This window comes from Dromiciops gliroides, chromosome 5 (genome assembly GCF_019393635.1).
Source record: "Dromiciops gliroides isolate mDroGli1 chromosome 5, mDroGli1.pri, whole genome shotgun sequence".
NCBI lineage: Eukaryota > Metazoa > Chordata > Mammalia > Microbiotheria > Microbiotheriidae > Dromiciops > Dromiciops gliroides.
The window spans coordinates 22631334-22649263 of record NC_057865.1 but is presented as its reverse complement, the minus strand read 5'-3'; the positions used below and the strand labels follow the sequence as shown (position 1 = coordinate 22649263).

The 17930-nt window shown below is 48.6% G+C and overlaps 1 protein-coding gene across 2 annotated transcripts in view; it reads right to left on the bottom strand.

The window, feature by feature from the left end:
* The window catches only part of OSBPL10 (oxysterol binding protein like 10), a 233233-nt gene that overhangs the window by 156073 nt on the left and 59230 nt on the right, over window positions 1-17930 (bottom strand). For both annotated transcript variants that reach the window (XM_043965396.1, XM_043965397.1), the window contains exon 2: window positions 1860-2035. In XM_043965396.1, coding sequence (XP_043821331.1) covers window positions 1860-2035 — 176 coding nt within the window. The remainder of the gene's footprint in view (window positions 1-1859; window positions 2036-17930) is intronic.

The window sequence follows — 17930 nt, the reverse complement described above, 5'->3', positions numbered from 1 at the left end:
TGCCGGCAAGTTTTTCCACCTATTGTTTCTGCTCTGACAATTTATTTGGCAATAAACTACCCGGCACGGCCCGAGACCATATAAATCTCGACCGCCGGAGGGGATGCTGTACAAATCCCAAGGAAATGTATTCATCTCGCCAGCTCTGCCTCCAAACAGAAGCTTCACCCCCGCTTCCGTGACTGGACCCATTTTTATTTTATAGGTTTTTGATGGCTTTATGTGAGCGACTCCCAGAAATATGACTTTAAAGCAGATCATAAAAGGCATTAACTACTTTGTGGCAGACAGAGCAATACAGCAGAAAGAGCCCAGGACCAGGAGTCAAGAGACGGGACCAAACCCTGGAGCTGCTGGTCACTGCACAAGCGACCTCTCTCAGCCTCAGTTTCCTCATCTGTAAAAGGAGGGATGTGGACTTAATAGCCGGCTCTACATCGATGACCCCTGGAAGACTCCCCGGGGTCACCTGCTGACTAGCACCACAGCAGTGAGAGGGTGGGAGCTGCACTCAACAGACAAGGCGTCTGTACCCAGGTGGGGTCCCAAGAAACAGCTTGTAGGCAGGCTCAAAAAGAGAGAGGGAGAAGATGAGAAGACGTGAGCTGGCCAGGATGGGCGGCCCCTCGCCCACAGACCGCACCGACAACTTCTGACGACTCTCCCCCTGGGAAGGGGGAGTGGGGGCTGTTTTCCATTTTGTCCTCGGATGCCCATCTCCTAGTCACTCACTTAACAAAAGTTTGTCAAACCAAATGAAGAAGGGCGGGCAAAACGACCTCGAAATCTTGTTAGCAGAGCTTGGTGGAGGTCCGGCCTAGCACAATCACAGAGAAATGGGATGCAATGCCTCCCCTCCCCCGGGGAGGAATCTCTCTGGGGATGCTCTACAACAGGGGTCCTACACCCCTTTTTGGCATCTGGACTCCGGTGACAGTCTGCTAAGCTCGCAGACGCTGCTAGTTGTGTGACCCTGGGCAAGTCACTTTTTGCCTCAGTTTCCTCCATTGCAAAATGGGGATAGTAACAGCACCCACCTCCCAAGGTTGTAAAGAGGGCTCAGCCCAGTGGCAAGCACAGGGAGGCGATGCAGAGATACTCATTCCCTCCCTTCTCGGGATAGTTCAGTGAAATGATAAATTTCAGCTACAAGATGGTGAAAATAAAAGCCTAATTCCTCGGCCCCCAAATTCAAATTCACAAACCCAGGGAAGTCTATCCACAGGACCCCCAGGGTCCCACTGCCTCCAGGCTGGGCAACCTCACTGGAATGGGCTGCGAGAAATGAGGACCCTTCAGAGTCAGAGGGGCCAACAATAAATCACAGGGGAAGGGTGGCTCTCAGACCACTTTTTGGGGAGTAGATCATTCTCTTCTTCATTTTAATTATTCCCACCCCCATTATCAGGCATTCCCTTTTTCTCCCTCATGCCTCCCTATCCCCACTGGAGAAAAACAAAACCCTTGTAACAAATGTACGCGGTTAAATAAAACCAAGTCCCACCATGCCAGTGTCTATAGAAGTACGACCCTGCCTGCGCCCCTCTCTAGCTCAGGCGGGTGGCACACCTCATCATGGGCCCGCTGGAGTCATGGCTCATCACTGCCCGCATCAGATTTCTTGAGTCTTTCCAAGTGGCTCATTTTTACAGTGTTGCTATTAGAGATGCAGAAGGACCTTTCCTCCCTCAGGGGTCTGAACACCCATCTGCATCCTTCTTATCTCTTCACCTTTCTAACTCTGGTGGGGAAAAGCAGGGGGGTGGCTATAAGAGCCAAGCGGAGCAGTGAGCCTGGGGGCATCCGGATGGAGGCTCCAATGCCCACGCAGGAAGTCCCAGCCAGACAGATGATCGTACCTCTCAATTTGTACACCTCTCCATTAGCAGAGTACACTACCAACATGTGGGGGGCTTCGTCACTCAGGGACACTATGGCTCCGGCTAAAGACAGGGCACCTCGAGGCTTCTGGCTCTTACTCTGTTCATTCACAAAATACTGCAGAATCCCGGACTCGAAATCCAGCATGAAGTACCTGGTGAAAGAGACCACAAGGGTGTTATTGTCTTCTCTTAAAAGGGGTGCTGCTGCCCCCCCCCCACCCCAGCAACACGATGATTAACTCAAAATCGCAACTCCACAATTCATCAAGTGAGAAGCCAAGCCTCGCCCCGATGGTTCGGCCGAGTCAGCTTGTACAGGAAGTGGGCGCAAACTTCAAGCTGAAAACAGTCTGCAACCATATTTCCCTAAGGACAGGGGGCCTTTCCTAGCATCACTGTTGTTATCTACTGTTGGTGCCCAAATACAAAAGCAGCAAAGACTTGTGCTGAACCTAGAGTGAGCTATGAAGAATGCTTGTTAGTGTCAACCTGGGGTGCTGAAAAGCCAGGTAATGGCTTCATTCACTCACTCACTCATTCATTCATTCATTCTCTCTCTCTCTCTCTCTCTCTCTCTCACACACACACACACACACACACACACACACACACACACACACACACACACACACACACCAACAAGCAGAGCGCTGGACTTGAGGCTGGTAATGGCCAGGCTGTAGATGAGGGAGTAGGGCTAGCTGCCCTCCAAGGTCCCTTAGTGCTCTAAACCTGTGACCCCTACATCTCTCTGCTGTCTCCCCAAGAGTATAAATGAGAACACACTGCCCACTACTCATCCAGGCTGTGCTCTGCAGGAGGCAGATTTAAATACCAACCGTCTTCACCCCTTTTCCTTTGAAAGACAGAATCAAAAGGCATGACAGAAGTGGTGGCGGTGACAGCATTAAGTTCTGTTGCATCCTGATACTTTCAGCCAATCTTGGTCAATAGGTACTAAACCCTCTGGTGACTGACCATTCACTACAGATACATAATCATATAAAATACAAAATGGCCCCAGTCCTGAATGGGACCCTCCTTTGCTTCTGCAGTGACTACCATAGAATCAAAGGAATAGGGGCAGCTAGGTGGAGCAGTGGATAGAGCACCGGCCCTGAATTCAGGAGGACCTGAGTTCAAATCTGGCCTCAGACACTTGACACTTACTAGCTGGGTGACCCTGGGCAAGTCACTTAACCCCAATTGCCTCACCAAAAATAAATAGATAGATAGATAGATAAGTAAATAAATGAAAGAAAGAATCAAAGGAATAGGGCTAGCTGGCTCTAAAAGTAGTTTGGTTTTAGAGGGTATACAAAAGGTAAATCTTTATCCAAAGGTCACCAAGTGGGTGCATCACTGAGCAGGTCACCAAGCTTGAGTCACTGATAGAAAACTCCACTCTAACCTCCAGACCAAGGCAGAAGATATCACAAGTGTCAGTGACTTTGATGCAAACGTCAACACAAGAAAAGAGAGTGAGCAAGATCTAGAGTGGAAAATATGGTCCGAGATTGGGGGGGGGAAAGACGCTAAAGATATATGAATTACTCCAAGCCTCACACTTGCATTTAAATCATCAACACTTTGTTCAAGAAGCGCTGAAGATGCCACTGAGCATCCCAGAAAAGGGAGTAGGCTGAACAGAGGAAACAACGGGGTCACAACAAAAACCCGTTTCAGAAGCAGGGGTGGCTGATCATCAAAGGAAGAAGGTGAACAGTGACACTGAGCAGTGACAGTGGCTGCAGCAGCACACCCTCCTGAAAATGGATAAAAGACACTGACTTTGACAAGCGCCTCACAACCGACAGGAAAGTTCACATGCTACAAAAGGCCCGAAGAGCCCGCCTTGAGCCGTCAACACCAAGGGCCACACCAGCGCAAATGTATTTGTCAAACACTGCCAGGGAGCTTCCGACCAGTATCACAAAATAGCCAAAAGGTGCAGGGGGGAAATGGGTCTGCAGAAAGGTGGGCATGGAGTCTAGAACCTAAGCCAGAACCCAAAAGCATTCGGGTAGCACTGAGTGCTCATCGGGCCAATCCAGTCTCATTATTCACAAAAGTGATGTAACTGCCATAGGAGGAAATGCAAACAGTATTTAAGATGAAGTCAGTGAGAATGGCTGGACCTGACCAAGTACTGTCCGTACTAGAGGTGGCTTAAAAGATGCCTACAAATGGAGAACCTTCCAAAGGAGCAGAAGATAGGAGAGGTGGAAGCACTTTGATGTCTCTGTGATTTCAGCATGGGGGTAATCCATCCGTGCCTGCTGACCCTGTGAAATCTTTGTCCACAACATCCCCTCAATCCTTCAGGGAATCCCTTCAACGTGGTGGGGCTCAAATTCTCTTAACATAAATTACACAAATGATCTACATGCATCTTTCCATGGTGTCCCCAATGAAAAAATGAGACAGATACTACAGATAGAAGATGACCAGAGCCTGGCAACCCAATAGGGGAGGAGGGGCCACGTCACACTCAACAATCCCGAGGTGCTCTTTATGCCAAGGGTCCAACTCCTAGGAACACCTATTCTCTCGGGGTCGTAGCATGGCTACAAGTCGGGGAGGGTCACCCAAGAAGAAAGTGGCCCGGCCACACGGGCGGGGGAGAACAGACAGATGGCCGAGCGCTGAGCACAGAGCAGTAAGAGTCTTACACAAAGGTCTCTGGCCAACACACTGGGGAGATCACCAAACCAGCCAGATGTGGTGGTGGTGGTCCATATGTTCTCAAAGAGGACCGATGACATCATGGGATGACGTCTTGTGAAATGGATTTAAATGAGGCCAAGCCACACAAAGTCCTCAGCCTCCCTCTCTCTTCCAAGTCACTGGAGTCCAGTGGCAGAACAAGAGTCAGGACGACTGGGGATGGCCCGAGATGCAGGGAATGACGACCTCAGCATCTCAGATGTCTGTCTGAGCCCTGAGCGCTCCACAGAACCTGCTTCAGCCAAATTCATGGCCAGTGGAATAAACTGCTCTCATCTGCTCATTCCTCCAGGGGGCGCCTTCACATGCTTGGGGCAGAGACACCCCCCCCCCCAGCTCACCAGCAGGTTGGTGGCCCATTGGTTACCCTCAACCTGGCGTGGCCTGTCTGCTGAGAAGGTTTACCGGGTTGTGCACTGCACATGCTACAGCTTCGTGGAACCACAGGTGAGAGTGGCGTGTCAGGTGGACACCAAAGGTGGATGAGCGGCCCTCACACCAGAGGAGCCAGTCCTCCCTGAACACCCAGATAGCATGTGCATATATAGGTATGTAGAACACACATATGTACATATACACACTTATTTATGCAGATGCACATATATATAATACCTACATAATTTCTATATAAAGGAACCTAGAAAAGATCTGGGATATTATCAGCATCAAGAATGCTTGCCAGCAACATAGACTTGTCTATAACTTAGTAGTTAAATACTAGGAAATTACCCCAAGTCACTAAGGCAAGAAGTGTCAGAGGCAGATTCTGAACTCAAAGGTTCCTGATTCAAAGCCCACTCTACTCACTATGCTACAAAGTCTCCAGGGGCCACTAGGTGGCACAACTGGAGTTGTGAGGACCTGAGTTCAGATCTCACCCCAAACACTTATGGAATGGCCAAATAATCTAATCTAACAATGCATATAAATAATTTATCTGGGGTTCTTAACCTGGGGGTGGGCCTGTCTTAGATTTCAGGGGGTGAAAAAGATAAGATGCCTTTACTTTCACTAATCTCTACCTGGAATTTGGTATATCCTTAGATAACGAACCTAGGTAACAAACCTCAGTGGCATTATTAGTAATAACTCTGACACCAACAGAAATCCTCAATGTTTTCCTATCACATCACGGTTGTTGCGGATATCTCAAAATAGGGTTTGTGCTCATCACTATTTCAAAATCACACAATCGCAGCCTTCCCAGGTACTGACGGGTATCAGTATCATTGGTTTCCTTGGTCACCATGCGTATTTTATTTTCTACACTTGAAAGCATTATTCTGAGAAAGGGTCCACAGACTTCTCCGGAGTGCCAACAGGGTCAGGGGCACAAGACTAAAATACGCTCAGGTTTATTCTCAAGCAGGGATGAGATGAAGGGCAGTGAGTCCATTATTCTTGGCCTGACAAACAGTCCAACTGATTAAGTGCCGGCTACTGCTTGATCTCCTAAGTGAGGGCTTCCACCCTGACCTGTACTTAATGTCAGAGTGATCACAGTTTTGCTGGCCTGCTTTCTACCAGCGGGAAAAGAGAAAACAACCTCAAAAATCCTGCCCGTGACTGACTGAGTGGAATCAACTGCTCTTTGGGCAGGTCCCTGGAAGGTGTTTCCTAATAAGAAAGGAGAGGCAAGCAAGTCAATTCACCAACCGCGGAAGGGCCCAGGAGCTAGGAGCTGGGAGCAGAACCCATTCGTTCCGGTGCTCATTAGACTGCACCAGGCCGACCCCTCTCGGCTGCCAGACCCAAAGGCCCCGAAGGTTCATCCAAACCTCAGCAACCTCTTGGCCTCCTCTTTGGAGGCCCCAGTCCAGAGCTGAAAATGAGCTGCAAGCGCCATGCTCAGCCCCGGTGCTCCCGGCTCAGATGAGACAATTAGAGGCACAGACACCGACCCTGCTCACAACATCCATTATTCAATGGCCACCTCGGAGGCATGAATTTAACACTGTTTTTTGTTTTTTTTTTTTCAGTAAGAATCAGGGAACAGCCAAATGCAATGGAAGGTATCTAGAATATGGGCACCCATAATGATTCCCCATTACCAACTGGCTTGTTCATTCTAACCTTGGGCCTTCTCACCATTCATAATAGGAAGGGCTTCAAGGTCCACCCTGGGCAGGTTTTTGGCAGGGGTGTGGGGGCCAGGAAGGCACAGGAATCAATCAATAAGCACTTATTAAATATCTACCACATTCCATGCACTGGGGCATACAACCCCCACCCCTACAAAAAAAAGAAAAAGAAGTCCCTGACCTCAAGAAAATGACAATATCTTTGCTTATGTGTCAAGTTTATCTTTGGACAACATGGAGATAATGACTAAACACTAAAGCGTTTGTGTTTTTTCTACTTAATCTTAAAAACAATCTATTTTGGGGCAGCTAGGTGGCGCAGTGGATAGAGCACCGGCCCTGGAGTCAGGAGGACCTGAGTTCAAATCCGGCCTCAGACACTTAACACTTACTAGCTGTGTGACTCTGGGCAAGTCACTTAACCCCAATTGCCTCACTAAAAAAAAAAACAAAAACAAAAAAAACCCAATCTATTTTAAAATCCAAATTCATCCTGTGTGCACAGGTGTCCCAAAAGTCTCAGTACAGGTTTAAACTTTTTTTGAAGACCTCCTGGGCTGAACGTGAGACCTGGACTCGCTAAGATCCAGGTTCAAATCCTGCCTCCAACACTCAGTTGCTACATGAGGGCCTTCCCCTCTCTGAGGGCCAGCGTGGTCCCTCTAGGATCACCTCCAATCCATCCTGTCTCTATCTCATTCCCACTTTGTTGTTTAGATATGTCTGGTCTCCCCCAACATGTTGTGAGTTCCGGGAAGGCGGGTACAGTCCTCTAGTGAAGCACCCGTAGGAGCCTAATCAATGCGTGTTGGCTTGACTTGGTTCATTAAATGCCTGAGTCACTGACCAGGCAGGGGTCAGTTCTTTCCCTTTCCTCCCCTGACATACCAGAAGGGATCTTTCAAGATGCCTCCTGAAAGCAGACCCTGCCCAAGTGGGAGATGCTGGGAGCCATACGCAAGGCCACTCACTGAGACTTAAGACAGAGCCTTGGGAATGAAGGGCAGCTAGGTGGTGAGCTTCCCAGTGTCTGGCCTCAAACACTTACTGGCTGTGTGACCCTGGGCAAGACACTTGACCCTCTTTGCTTCAGTTTCCTCATCTGTCAAATGAGCTGGAGAAGGAAATGGCCAACCCCTCCAGGATCTCTGCCAAGAAAACCCCAAATGGGGTCAGAAGAGTCGGACACAACTGAACAACGACAACAAACTGGGGCCAATAGTCCTTGACTGACTGCCCGACCTCCTCGAATCCATCATCTCTGTCCCCTTCTCCCCACTCACACTCATCAAGGTTCAACACCCCTTGCCTATGCAGTGGCCTCCTAATTGGTCTCCCTACCTCAAGTCCCCCATTCGGCCCATCATCCCCCTCCCACACACAGACAGAACTGCCCAGGCCACGCCCCTCTGCTCAAGAAGCTCTGGTCCCTTCCTCTCAGATGAGTGTCATGGGAATCAAAGCTCTGATCACTCTTCCTGGCCTTCAAGGCCCAATTTGGGGCCACCTCCTCCAAGAAGCCTACCCTGATCTACCCTGATGAGAGCACTCTCTCCCTGTGCATTGGTCCTCTCTGTATTTTGCTTTGCTATTTATTCTCTAGACTCCTGCAGATTCAAACCCTTCCGCCTTCTCCTCCGGTGGGACGTTAGTCCTTGTCTGCTCTGCTCCAGCCTGTCTAGGCTAGTGGCCAGGCTAGCCTGACAGGCATTTATGAAGCACATTAAGGCAAGGCTCATTTGACTGGAGCTGCTGCATGAAGAGGATTGAAATCATAAATCCCATTTAAAAAATGCAAGGTACAGGCAACCTTGGGGATTTGAACACAGAACAAGCCCTACCTTCAGGAAGCTTACACCCCACAAGGCCCTTGGTTCATGTGGATATGTAAAATACCCCCTGCCCCCAGCCTCTTACTATAAATCTCTTTAGAGTCAGATGCCTTTGCCTTCCAGCTCCCATCATCCTCCAGCCTCCCTGACCATCACAGGAAGGTCATCGGCTTTGGGTTGCCCTCCTCAGGCCCGGAGGATCTGCTCCCACAAGCCCACTGAGGAAGGGGCCCTTGCCCACTGCAGGAGCAGAGATGTCCTCATCACACCTGGGGTTTTTCCGTCTGTAGAGTGCCCCTCCCCTGCATTTCGTGACTGCCAATGTGCTCACCTGGCAGGCGCCTGCCACGCTTTGCTGGCATCATGCAAATTGATTCCGGAGGATGCACAGTCTCCTAATGCCTCTCCTCCCACACACAGACCTTCCAAAATTACTCCCCAATCACTGCTTGGAGACGAGTTAAAGAGGAAAGGAAAAATCCCGGACAAAGAAGAATGGGGGGGGCGGGGCGGGGGAGAGGAGTTACAGATACAAATAAATATAGGAATCTGATACTTCATTTTTATTTAATTTGTTAAAACATTTCCCAATTACATTTTCATCCAGTTCAGGCCTCCCTCGAGTATCATGCAGAGGCCTCTGATCACAAGAATCAAAGCAGCATCAAATCGTCCAAACTGTGGCGCCGGAGAAGACTTTTGAGAGTCCCTTGGATGGCAGGGAGACCGCATCAGTCGATACTTAAAGAAACCAATTCAGGCTGTTCCCGAGAAAGTAAAACACGAAGCTGAAGCTTCCATACTTTGACCGCATAGGAGAAGACGGGACTCACTGGAAAAGCCCCTGATGAAGGCAAAAGGAAAAGGGGCCGGCAGAGGAGGAGAGGGATTGAGAGCATCATGGAAATGTGGGCATAACCTTGGACAGACTTGGGGCGATAGCAGAGGACAGAAGGGGCCAAAGGGCAGTGGTCCAGGGGCTCATGAAGAGTCAGCTACAGCTGAATGACTGAACAAAAGAACAAGACAGGCTATGACGATGGAGTATTACGTATGATAGAAGCCTGACAACGGAAGGTGAAGTGCTTTCTGCACAACCACACTTCTGGTAGCAGATCCAGGACCCATCCAACCATCCCTCCATTGGACCGGACTCCAAAGCCCTGGGTTTGAGGAGTAGCTCTCCCGCCTACTCCCAGGTGTCTGACAGAGTCTCGTCCCCTCTCTCAGCCCAAGATTCCTCACCTGTAGCAGCAGGGGGCTGGACCTCAAAGACTATCGCCAGCTGTATATGCTATGATCCAAAGGGAAAAGAGGGATCGGTCAGACCGGAGGAGAATCAGTGACGACGATAATGACAAGTCGCTTAAATTGTGTGGCTGTTACAGAAGCCAAGGGAGGAGAGGGGGGTCCGTAGGGGGACTGAGAAGAGGCCACTGAGACTTGCCCTGGGCCCCCGAGGCAGTCTGGTCTTTTTGTAACTGCATGGGATGACAAAGGAAACCAATCATATTGAAGCAGTTATCAAAATATTTAAAAATCTTTCTTGGATAAAGTGTTTTTAAATGCCTAAAATAAAATATATAGGGTTTCAAGGGAAATCACTTGTGATATGGTCATTAAAATATTAAAAAAAAAAAAAAAACAAGCTCACAGCCCCCAGGTTAAGAACACGGCCCAGAAAAAAAGAAAGGAGAAGAACATGCACACACCCCGTCACTCCAGGAATATAGACAAGAAGGTCACCCAAAGAGCAATGATGGGCAACTGTGGAACCAGAAAACAGAAACTCAGAGCTGGAAATGACTACCTGGGTGACCTTGGGCAAGTCCCTTGCCTCCTGAGACTGGCTTTTCCCTTGTGTAGGAGGAGGGCTCGGGCACATCTATGAGCCTTTCAGCTCCTTTTTCTCTCGAAGAAAGATGGAGATGGCCAGGGGAACAACGGTGCCTCCCTGGGGAGATACTGATACAACTACATCACTTGTTTTTACATAACCAATTCTATTCTTTGTTAAAGGGGAGGGTGGTTTCAAGTGAGACTAGGAGACTGATTTCCAGAAATAACTCAAATGAGAAAATAAAGCTTATCTTTAAAGTTTTACTTGTGTGTTGAAGGCCTTGGTGGTGACTAAGGGGTCTCACAGACCCCTGCTTCACTTTGGCTCGGTCTGGTTCAGTGAATGGCCACTTATTCAGCAACACCAGCCCAGTCTATGTCTTATCACAGCTTTACTGTTTTATAAGGAGTTTAGAACAAAGATTAATTATCCATTTTTAAAAGTAACGGAGCAGAGAGAGACATAGCCTGTCGGGTGATCACAGCATCGGCTTCCATGCTGCGGGATACAGAGAAATACCCGGGCTGCTGGCACTGACCAGTGGAGCCGGCTGAAGTCAATGATGTGCCTCCGGCCTCGGCTTCTTTTTCAAATCTACTGAGACAGCAGCCCCTGTAAGTGAAGCCCAACATTTCACACCATCTGGGGGGAAGAAAGCTCCATTCAAATCAGCTACTGAGGTTTGGTTTCAGTAACCGGATGATATGATATGGAAAGCAGAGGAAGTCGGAACTCACTCAACATGGCCTAAATAAATCATGGATTTGTAGAATGTGGAGAAACCTGGGGAGACTTTGATGAACTGAGGCAGAGGGAAGGAAGAGGACAGAAAAATATGCACCTAAAGACCACACTGGCCGTGCTTGGGAGAACCAAACGGCCACCTCGGGCCCTGGGTACCAGGGCTCAAACACCCAGGACAGAGCTGTTAGGTGCAGTCACTCTGCTAGGGGTTCCACTACATGGCCTCTGAGGGTGACCTGCCGGGCGGTCCCCACAATCCATGGCTGTTTGGGTGTAATGGAAGTGCTTAGACTCACAAATTACATTTCCAAATGTGCCCAGAAGCTGCTAAGTGATGGCAGACCGGTAAATTGGGTTCACGGGGTTCTCACTGCTGCTTAACTTAATTTCCTGCAATCTGAGTGGAGTTCTCTCAGAAGAAACGCCTCTCTTCGGTCCACTCCAATATGCCGCAGAATTATCATTGGACAGAGAATCTATTTCCTGCTTCTGCCTTGTCAGCCTAGTGATTGGTAGAAGGAAAGAGGGAGGCAGTGGGGGTCTGCCTCTCTTCCACACATACCAGCGCCGGTCCTGCCACTAAATTTTTATCAACAAAAATTTACAGTTGGGAGCGGCTAGGTGGCGCAGTGGATAAAGCACCGGCCCTGGATTCAGGAGTACCTGAGTTCAAATCCGGCCTCAAGCACTTGACACTTACCAGCTGTGTGACCCTAGGCAAGTCACTTAACCCCCATTGCCCTGCAAAAAAAAAAAAATTTACAGTCCCCGCTCCCCAAGATGACATCGACCCTCCCTGAAAATTCTGCATTTACTGATTCCCAGGACCTTCCTCTACTTGCTGAGAAAATCTCCCTCTGGTGGGCTTCTCTGGGCCTCGGGTCACGGGCTCTAAAATAGCATGCGAGACTCCTTGATTTTCAGGGGCCCCGCTGGATATTACAGTCTATCAGCGTTGATCTAAGGAGTCGGTGCGGGCATGAGAAAGTCGCTTTTCTGGTTCTCAATCAGCTCTCACCACAACATATCCAGCTGCTTCCTGCTGAGCCCTCATCAGCTGTGGAGGACAGGGGAGTTCTGGGGGAAAGATGTGAGGCCTGGCCTCTCACTGCCTCCATTTCTGTATCTGTAGAACTGGGGGGGGGGGCAGGAAAGTCCCCTGACTCTCCTCCTTTGGCCCGCCCCTCTGGATCCTCCTGCTCAAGGGCTCCAACCCTCTGGTGTTTCTGGGCTGGTTTCTTCATCTGCAGAATGGTGACCTAAAAGTGGAGGACTTCGAAGGCCAACACTTTTTTGGGGGGGTTTTTTTTGGCAAGGCAATTGGGGTGACTTGCCCAGGGTCACACAGCTAGTAAGTATCACGTGTCTGAGGCTGGATTTGAACTCAGGTCCTCCTGAATCCAGGGCCAGTGCTTTATCCTCTGTGCCACCTAGCTGCCGGGGGGCCAATGCATATTAATGAGGAGGGATCCACGCCCTCAGGGAGCTCACATTCTAATGTGGGCGGGAAGGCAACAAGACCCTCAGAGGGAAGGCATTGGTACTGAGGGGGAGCAGGAACAGCTGCTGAGGAAGGTGGGCTCTGAGCCCAGTGAGGAAGAGCGGCCAGAGAAACGACCCGCCATCTGCATCGGCCCAGTCAGGCCTTCAACAAGCACTGGTTAAAGGCCTACTACCACCAGGCAGTAATAGCGCCCTCTGGGTACTTGTTTGGATACAGCATCAATCCAGGGACCTCAAACACTTGCAGCCCAAAGGAGCCCTCAGAGGTGGATCAACTGAAGAGAACTAAGCAATAACTTGGTGCTATTGCTGCCTTTGTTGTTCTTGGCCTTCGATCTCCTTAGTGAGGAGACCACCTCTACCAATGCGCATCCATACCTGCCTGGAAACAAATCATTCATTACCTGAGGAAATGACTTGCCCAAGGCCACACAGCCACAAGCAGACGTGACCCGGGGTCTTCTTTTGCCTGCCAGTTCTATTTCTATCACTATGAGTATCCCCAAACAAATTAAGAGAATATATTTGAAAGGTCATGTGCCTGTCCACCACTGCACTATGAGAAAGGAGGGGCGGGTTGGTTTTAGAAAAACCTGGAAAGACCTGCAGGAAATAATGAAGAGTGAAATGAGCAGAAACTAGAGCACATTGTGTACAGTAACAGCAACACTGTTGGAAGAACAACTGTGAGTGACAAAGCTATTCTGAGCATTATAAATATTCAGATCAACTCCACGGGATCTATGAAGGAAGACGCCATCCGCCTCCTGAGACAGAACCGATCAACAGGAGCGTGCACGGAGTGTACGCGCCTGCATGTATACACACATACAAGTACAGAGGTACACGTGTGTGTCTGTGTGTGTCTGTGTGTGGTGTGTGTGGTGGCCTTCTCTAGTGAGGGGTGGAGATGGCTCAAAACTTAAAATGGAACCAAAAAATTAATTAAATTTTTGAAAATTTAAGGGAGGGGGGAGGGAGGGAGAAAGGAAGAAAGAGAGGAAGGGAAAGAAGGAAGGAAGGAAGGAAGGAAGGAAGGAAGGAAGGAAGGAAGGAAGGAAGGAAGGAAGGAAGGAAGGAAGGAAGGAAGGAAGGAAGGAAGGAAGGAAGGAAGGAAGGAAGGAAGGAGGGAGGGAGAGAGAGAAGAGAGGAAGGGAGGAGGGAAAGAAGAGAGGAAGGAAGGAAGGAAGGGAAAAGGAGGTACCAAACACTTACAGTCCCTGCTTAAATCAGAAGTGTCAAACACCGGGCCATGCAGCTCCCAAACCAGATTTAAATTCAATGGAGAGAGGGCAGCTAGGTGGAGCAGTAGATAAAGCACCGGCCCTGGATTCAGGAGGACCTGAGTTCAAATCTACCCTCAGACACTTGACACTTACTAGCTGTGTGACCCTGGGCAAATCACTTAACCCTCATTGCCCCACAAAAACAAAACAAAAAACACACACATAAATTCAATGGAGAAACATATAACAAAATGAATAAAAATACAAGAACACAAAACATAGATAATGCTAATGTGTCAGAATTCAAAGACAGGAAGAGAAAAGAAGATACCTGACCTGGGACTCAGAAAGACCCGGTTGGAGGCCATGACTCTGACCCATCCTGCCTCTTTATTGGAAGCCCAGGAATCTTACTTTCAAAAACGATCATGTATTTGCTTGTTTACGCTGGTGAAGAGGAGTTTCAGCAGGCCTCTCTGCACCAATGAAATCAACAGTCTACACCAAAAAAAAACCCATCTTATTAAGCCAATTATTGTATTAATGATGCTAATCTTGAAACCTGAACTTTGTAAGTTCATAAATTCCAAGCTAGAAGAGGCCTCGGGTCACCTAGTCTGTCTCCCTCCTCTTACAGGGGTTATCTTCCCGGTCACACCCGCTGGGATGCTCAAAGCCAAGGTCAAATCCCTTCCGGGGGCACTTCTCGGCCTCTCCATTCCCTTTAATTCAGCAATCTTTACTATCTTTACGGATCAGTTTGCTGTTGTCAGGCTTCCAGAACTCATTCAGCAGAAAGGCCGGTACCTAGCACCAAAATATTCTCAGAGAAGGCACTTTGAACTTGCCTAAAGGTGACCGGTGAAGGCTCAGCTGGTCTGAACAGCAGCTCCTCTGGGTGTCTGAGAGAACAGCCCTTTCTGGAGTACAGCCATGGGAATGCACGGACAGCGTCTGTGGGAGAAAGGTTTTCTACCAATGGTTGAAGAGAACGCTATAATTCCTGTAACTCACTCGTGGAGGCAAGAGCTTTTCTGGGATGTTTAGGGGGGAGGCTATAGTAGTAGGGGAGCAGCGTGTGGTGGTAGATCAGAACCAGGAAGTCTGGGGGTTCAAAGTCCCTCCCAAAGACACACGGGCCATGGGACCCTGGAAACTTAGCCTTTCAAGGTTCTGGGCAGATCTCTAAGACTCAGTCACAGAGAAGGCACAGACCTGCGTGGGAAGGAGTACCCTCACCTGGGAGTCCTCAGAACCACTGAAAGCACAAAAGCCTAGGCCCTACCCCTATTCTATCCCTATGCCAAACGTCATCCAACAGCCAAAGTTTCGGAGTTCCAATGCATGAGACAATAACTGTGAGCCTTTTGCAATTAAAGCGGTCTTGGCTTTTTCTTCCTCCTCCCAAAACCAGGTCCCCACCCACCCCAACATTCCACCGCCTGGAGAAACATGGGAAGAATTCTACAAACTGACACAGGGAGAGGAAGTGGGATGACCAAAGAATCATAGACCCAACCACCACCAACAGTGTAGACAGAGCCATGTGGAAATTTATTTTGATTTGGGGACCCGACCTTTGGGCTGAGATTAGAAAGCCTTAGACCCTCAGGGTCTCTTCTGTGTGGGAGAGGCTGGTGCCCCTCCCCCTCTGCTTCAGCTAAGCCAAAAAGCCCCGTGGGCTGTACAGGACCCAGGTCAGACAGCTGGGGGGGAAAAGCCCCCAGCTCCCTCCGCCCGGAGCGGAGGTATCTGAGAGATCCTGGGCTTGTCCAGACTGGGCTCTGGCATAGAGGCTAGAGCACCACCCCCCCACCACTAGCCGCAGCCCTGGCTGGAGGATTAGCTTGGTCTGTGGGGGCGCAGGAAGCCCCGAGATTTGAGTGGAGAGAAGAAAAGGTACATATAGACCTGGGAGTTAGACATCAAGGGTTTCCGACGGACAAGACGAGGCAGAGAAGAGGTCAAGCTGACAAGATTAGAAAGGTTGTAGTGCGGCAGACAAGAGACGGGGCTACAAGGAAGCAGGAGAAGACGAGAAGGACTAGGAGCAGGGAAAAGAGAGGCTGAAGGGCAGACTGACGGAGCAGACAGACAGACAGAAGGTCGGTGAGAGAGAAACACAGGGGTTCAGCGGTGGCAGTAAGGAGAGGAAAGTTAGAAGCAGGGGGATTTACAAAGTGAAAGGGGCTTAGAGTTAGAATAAAGTACATTAGTGCCCTAAGGCAAGCCACGGCTAAGGCCCTTATTGTATTCAAGAAGTTCCAAAGAGAACCAGTGGAAAGAGAAGCGCCACAACAGTCAGGTTGTACATTTTATTTCCCTGTATTCTTAATTTTAAACAGTATCTCATAAATAAACTCTGCTTAGATTATTTGGTTAAGAGGCTTCTTAATATTTTGTTTATCAATTTGAGAGTGGAGCAGTGTTGTGGAACTTTATAAACAGCCCATATTAAATTAAATGCAGTCAGATAGCCAGCTAGTCAAAAGTCCCCAGTTTAGTCCTCCATAGATCAGTCCCCCCAAAATCAGCCCCAGTAGTCATCAAAAATATTTCTACAGCCAGCATCTGGTCAACGGCAACAGTCAGGGTTTGTATTCAGTGAAAACACCTTCTGTAGTGAGTGCAACACTGAGAAATTGAAAAGACACTAACAGTCCTGGAGAAGAAAACAAAGCATGATGCTTGACAGAGAGGTGGGAGACCAAGGGGAAAGAATGTCACATACCTCATTGTGTTTATGCTTTGCTTAGGTGGGGGCAAAGGGGTGGAGATATAGATATAGATATAGATATAGATATAGATATAGATATAGATATAGATATAGATATAGATATGGATATAGATATAGATATAGATATAGATATAGATATAGATATAGATATAGATATAGATATAGATATAGATATGGATATAGATATAGATATAGATATAGATATAGATATAGATATGGATATAGATATAGATATAGATATAGATATAGATATAGATATAGATATAGATATGGATATAGATATAGATATAGATATAGATATAGATCTCAATAAAAGTGTGTTACTTTTTAAAATGAACAAGACTGTAGGTAAAACCCTTGTTTTAACTACAGATAAATTGTTTTTGATAAGTGACTTTGTAAAATTCATTTGTGCCCATACAAAAAATGGAACATTTTTTTTTCCTAAATGAAAAATGGGGATGGGAGGGGTAGAAGGGAGAGTGGCCAAGTAAGATTGTTTTCTAATTAGAAAACACCTTTGATTTTACCTGATTGGCTCCTCGCTCCTCTCTCCCCTCCTTTCTCCCCAATCTTCTACACTGGGATTTTCTATTCCAGAAGTCTTATCTCCCACGATTCCCACCTCCCTCTGAGCTGCACTTGCAGGAAATCCCTCCTCTGCTAAACGACCTGGCTCTATCCCAAACACCTAAGTGACCCCACTGTGTGGGGCGGGACCCAGGTGGGCCCCAATAAAAAAGGGGAGAGGGATGCAAAAGCCCAGCACAACACAAATGTCAGAACAGGAAGATGACCCTCCCCTGAAGATCACAGCACCCAAGGAGCCTGATCCAGGCCCATTGCCCACCCGCTCCCCTCACCCCCCCTCCTCAGGCACCTGTGGCTCCAATTAAAACACAGGCATCCTTTTCTTCAATAAAGATGTGACCATGATAAAGGCCTGCTGTTTTGTATCCAGAGCTGCTGTTTACTCCCAAACAGACTGGAACATTTGGTCTCCTCCTCATCTGGCTTGCTTGTTCTCCCTACACACTTTACCTGGCATCACGGCACCAAAATGACCTCAGCACCCAAGATTCGAGACCAGAAGGGCACTGGAGGTCACCGATGTCCAATCCTTCCTTTTACAGGAGAGGAAATGGACACTCTGAGGCAATTGAGGTTAAGTGACTTGCCCAGGGTCACACAACTAGTAAGTGTCTGAGGCTGGGTCTTCCTGACTCCAGGTCTGGCCCTCTATCCACCACGACACCCAGCTGCCTAGCAGGTACTTAGTAGATGTTTATTGATTGATTAATTGGGGGAGGGGGGAGAATCAGAGTTAGTGCCCATTACATGCCATCGATTTAGGTGC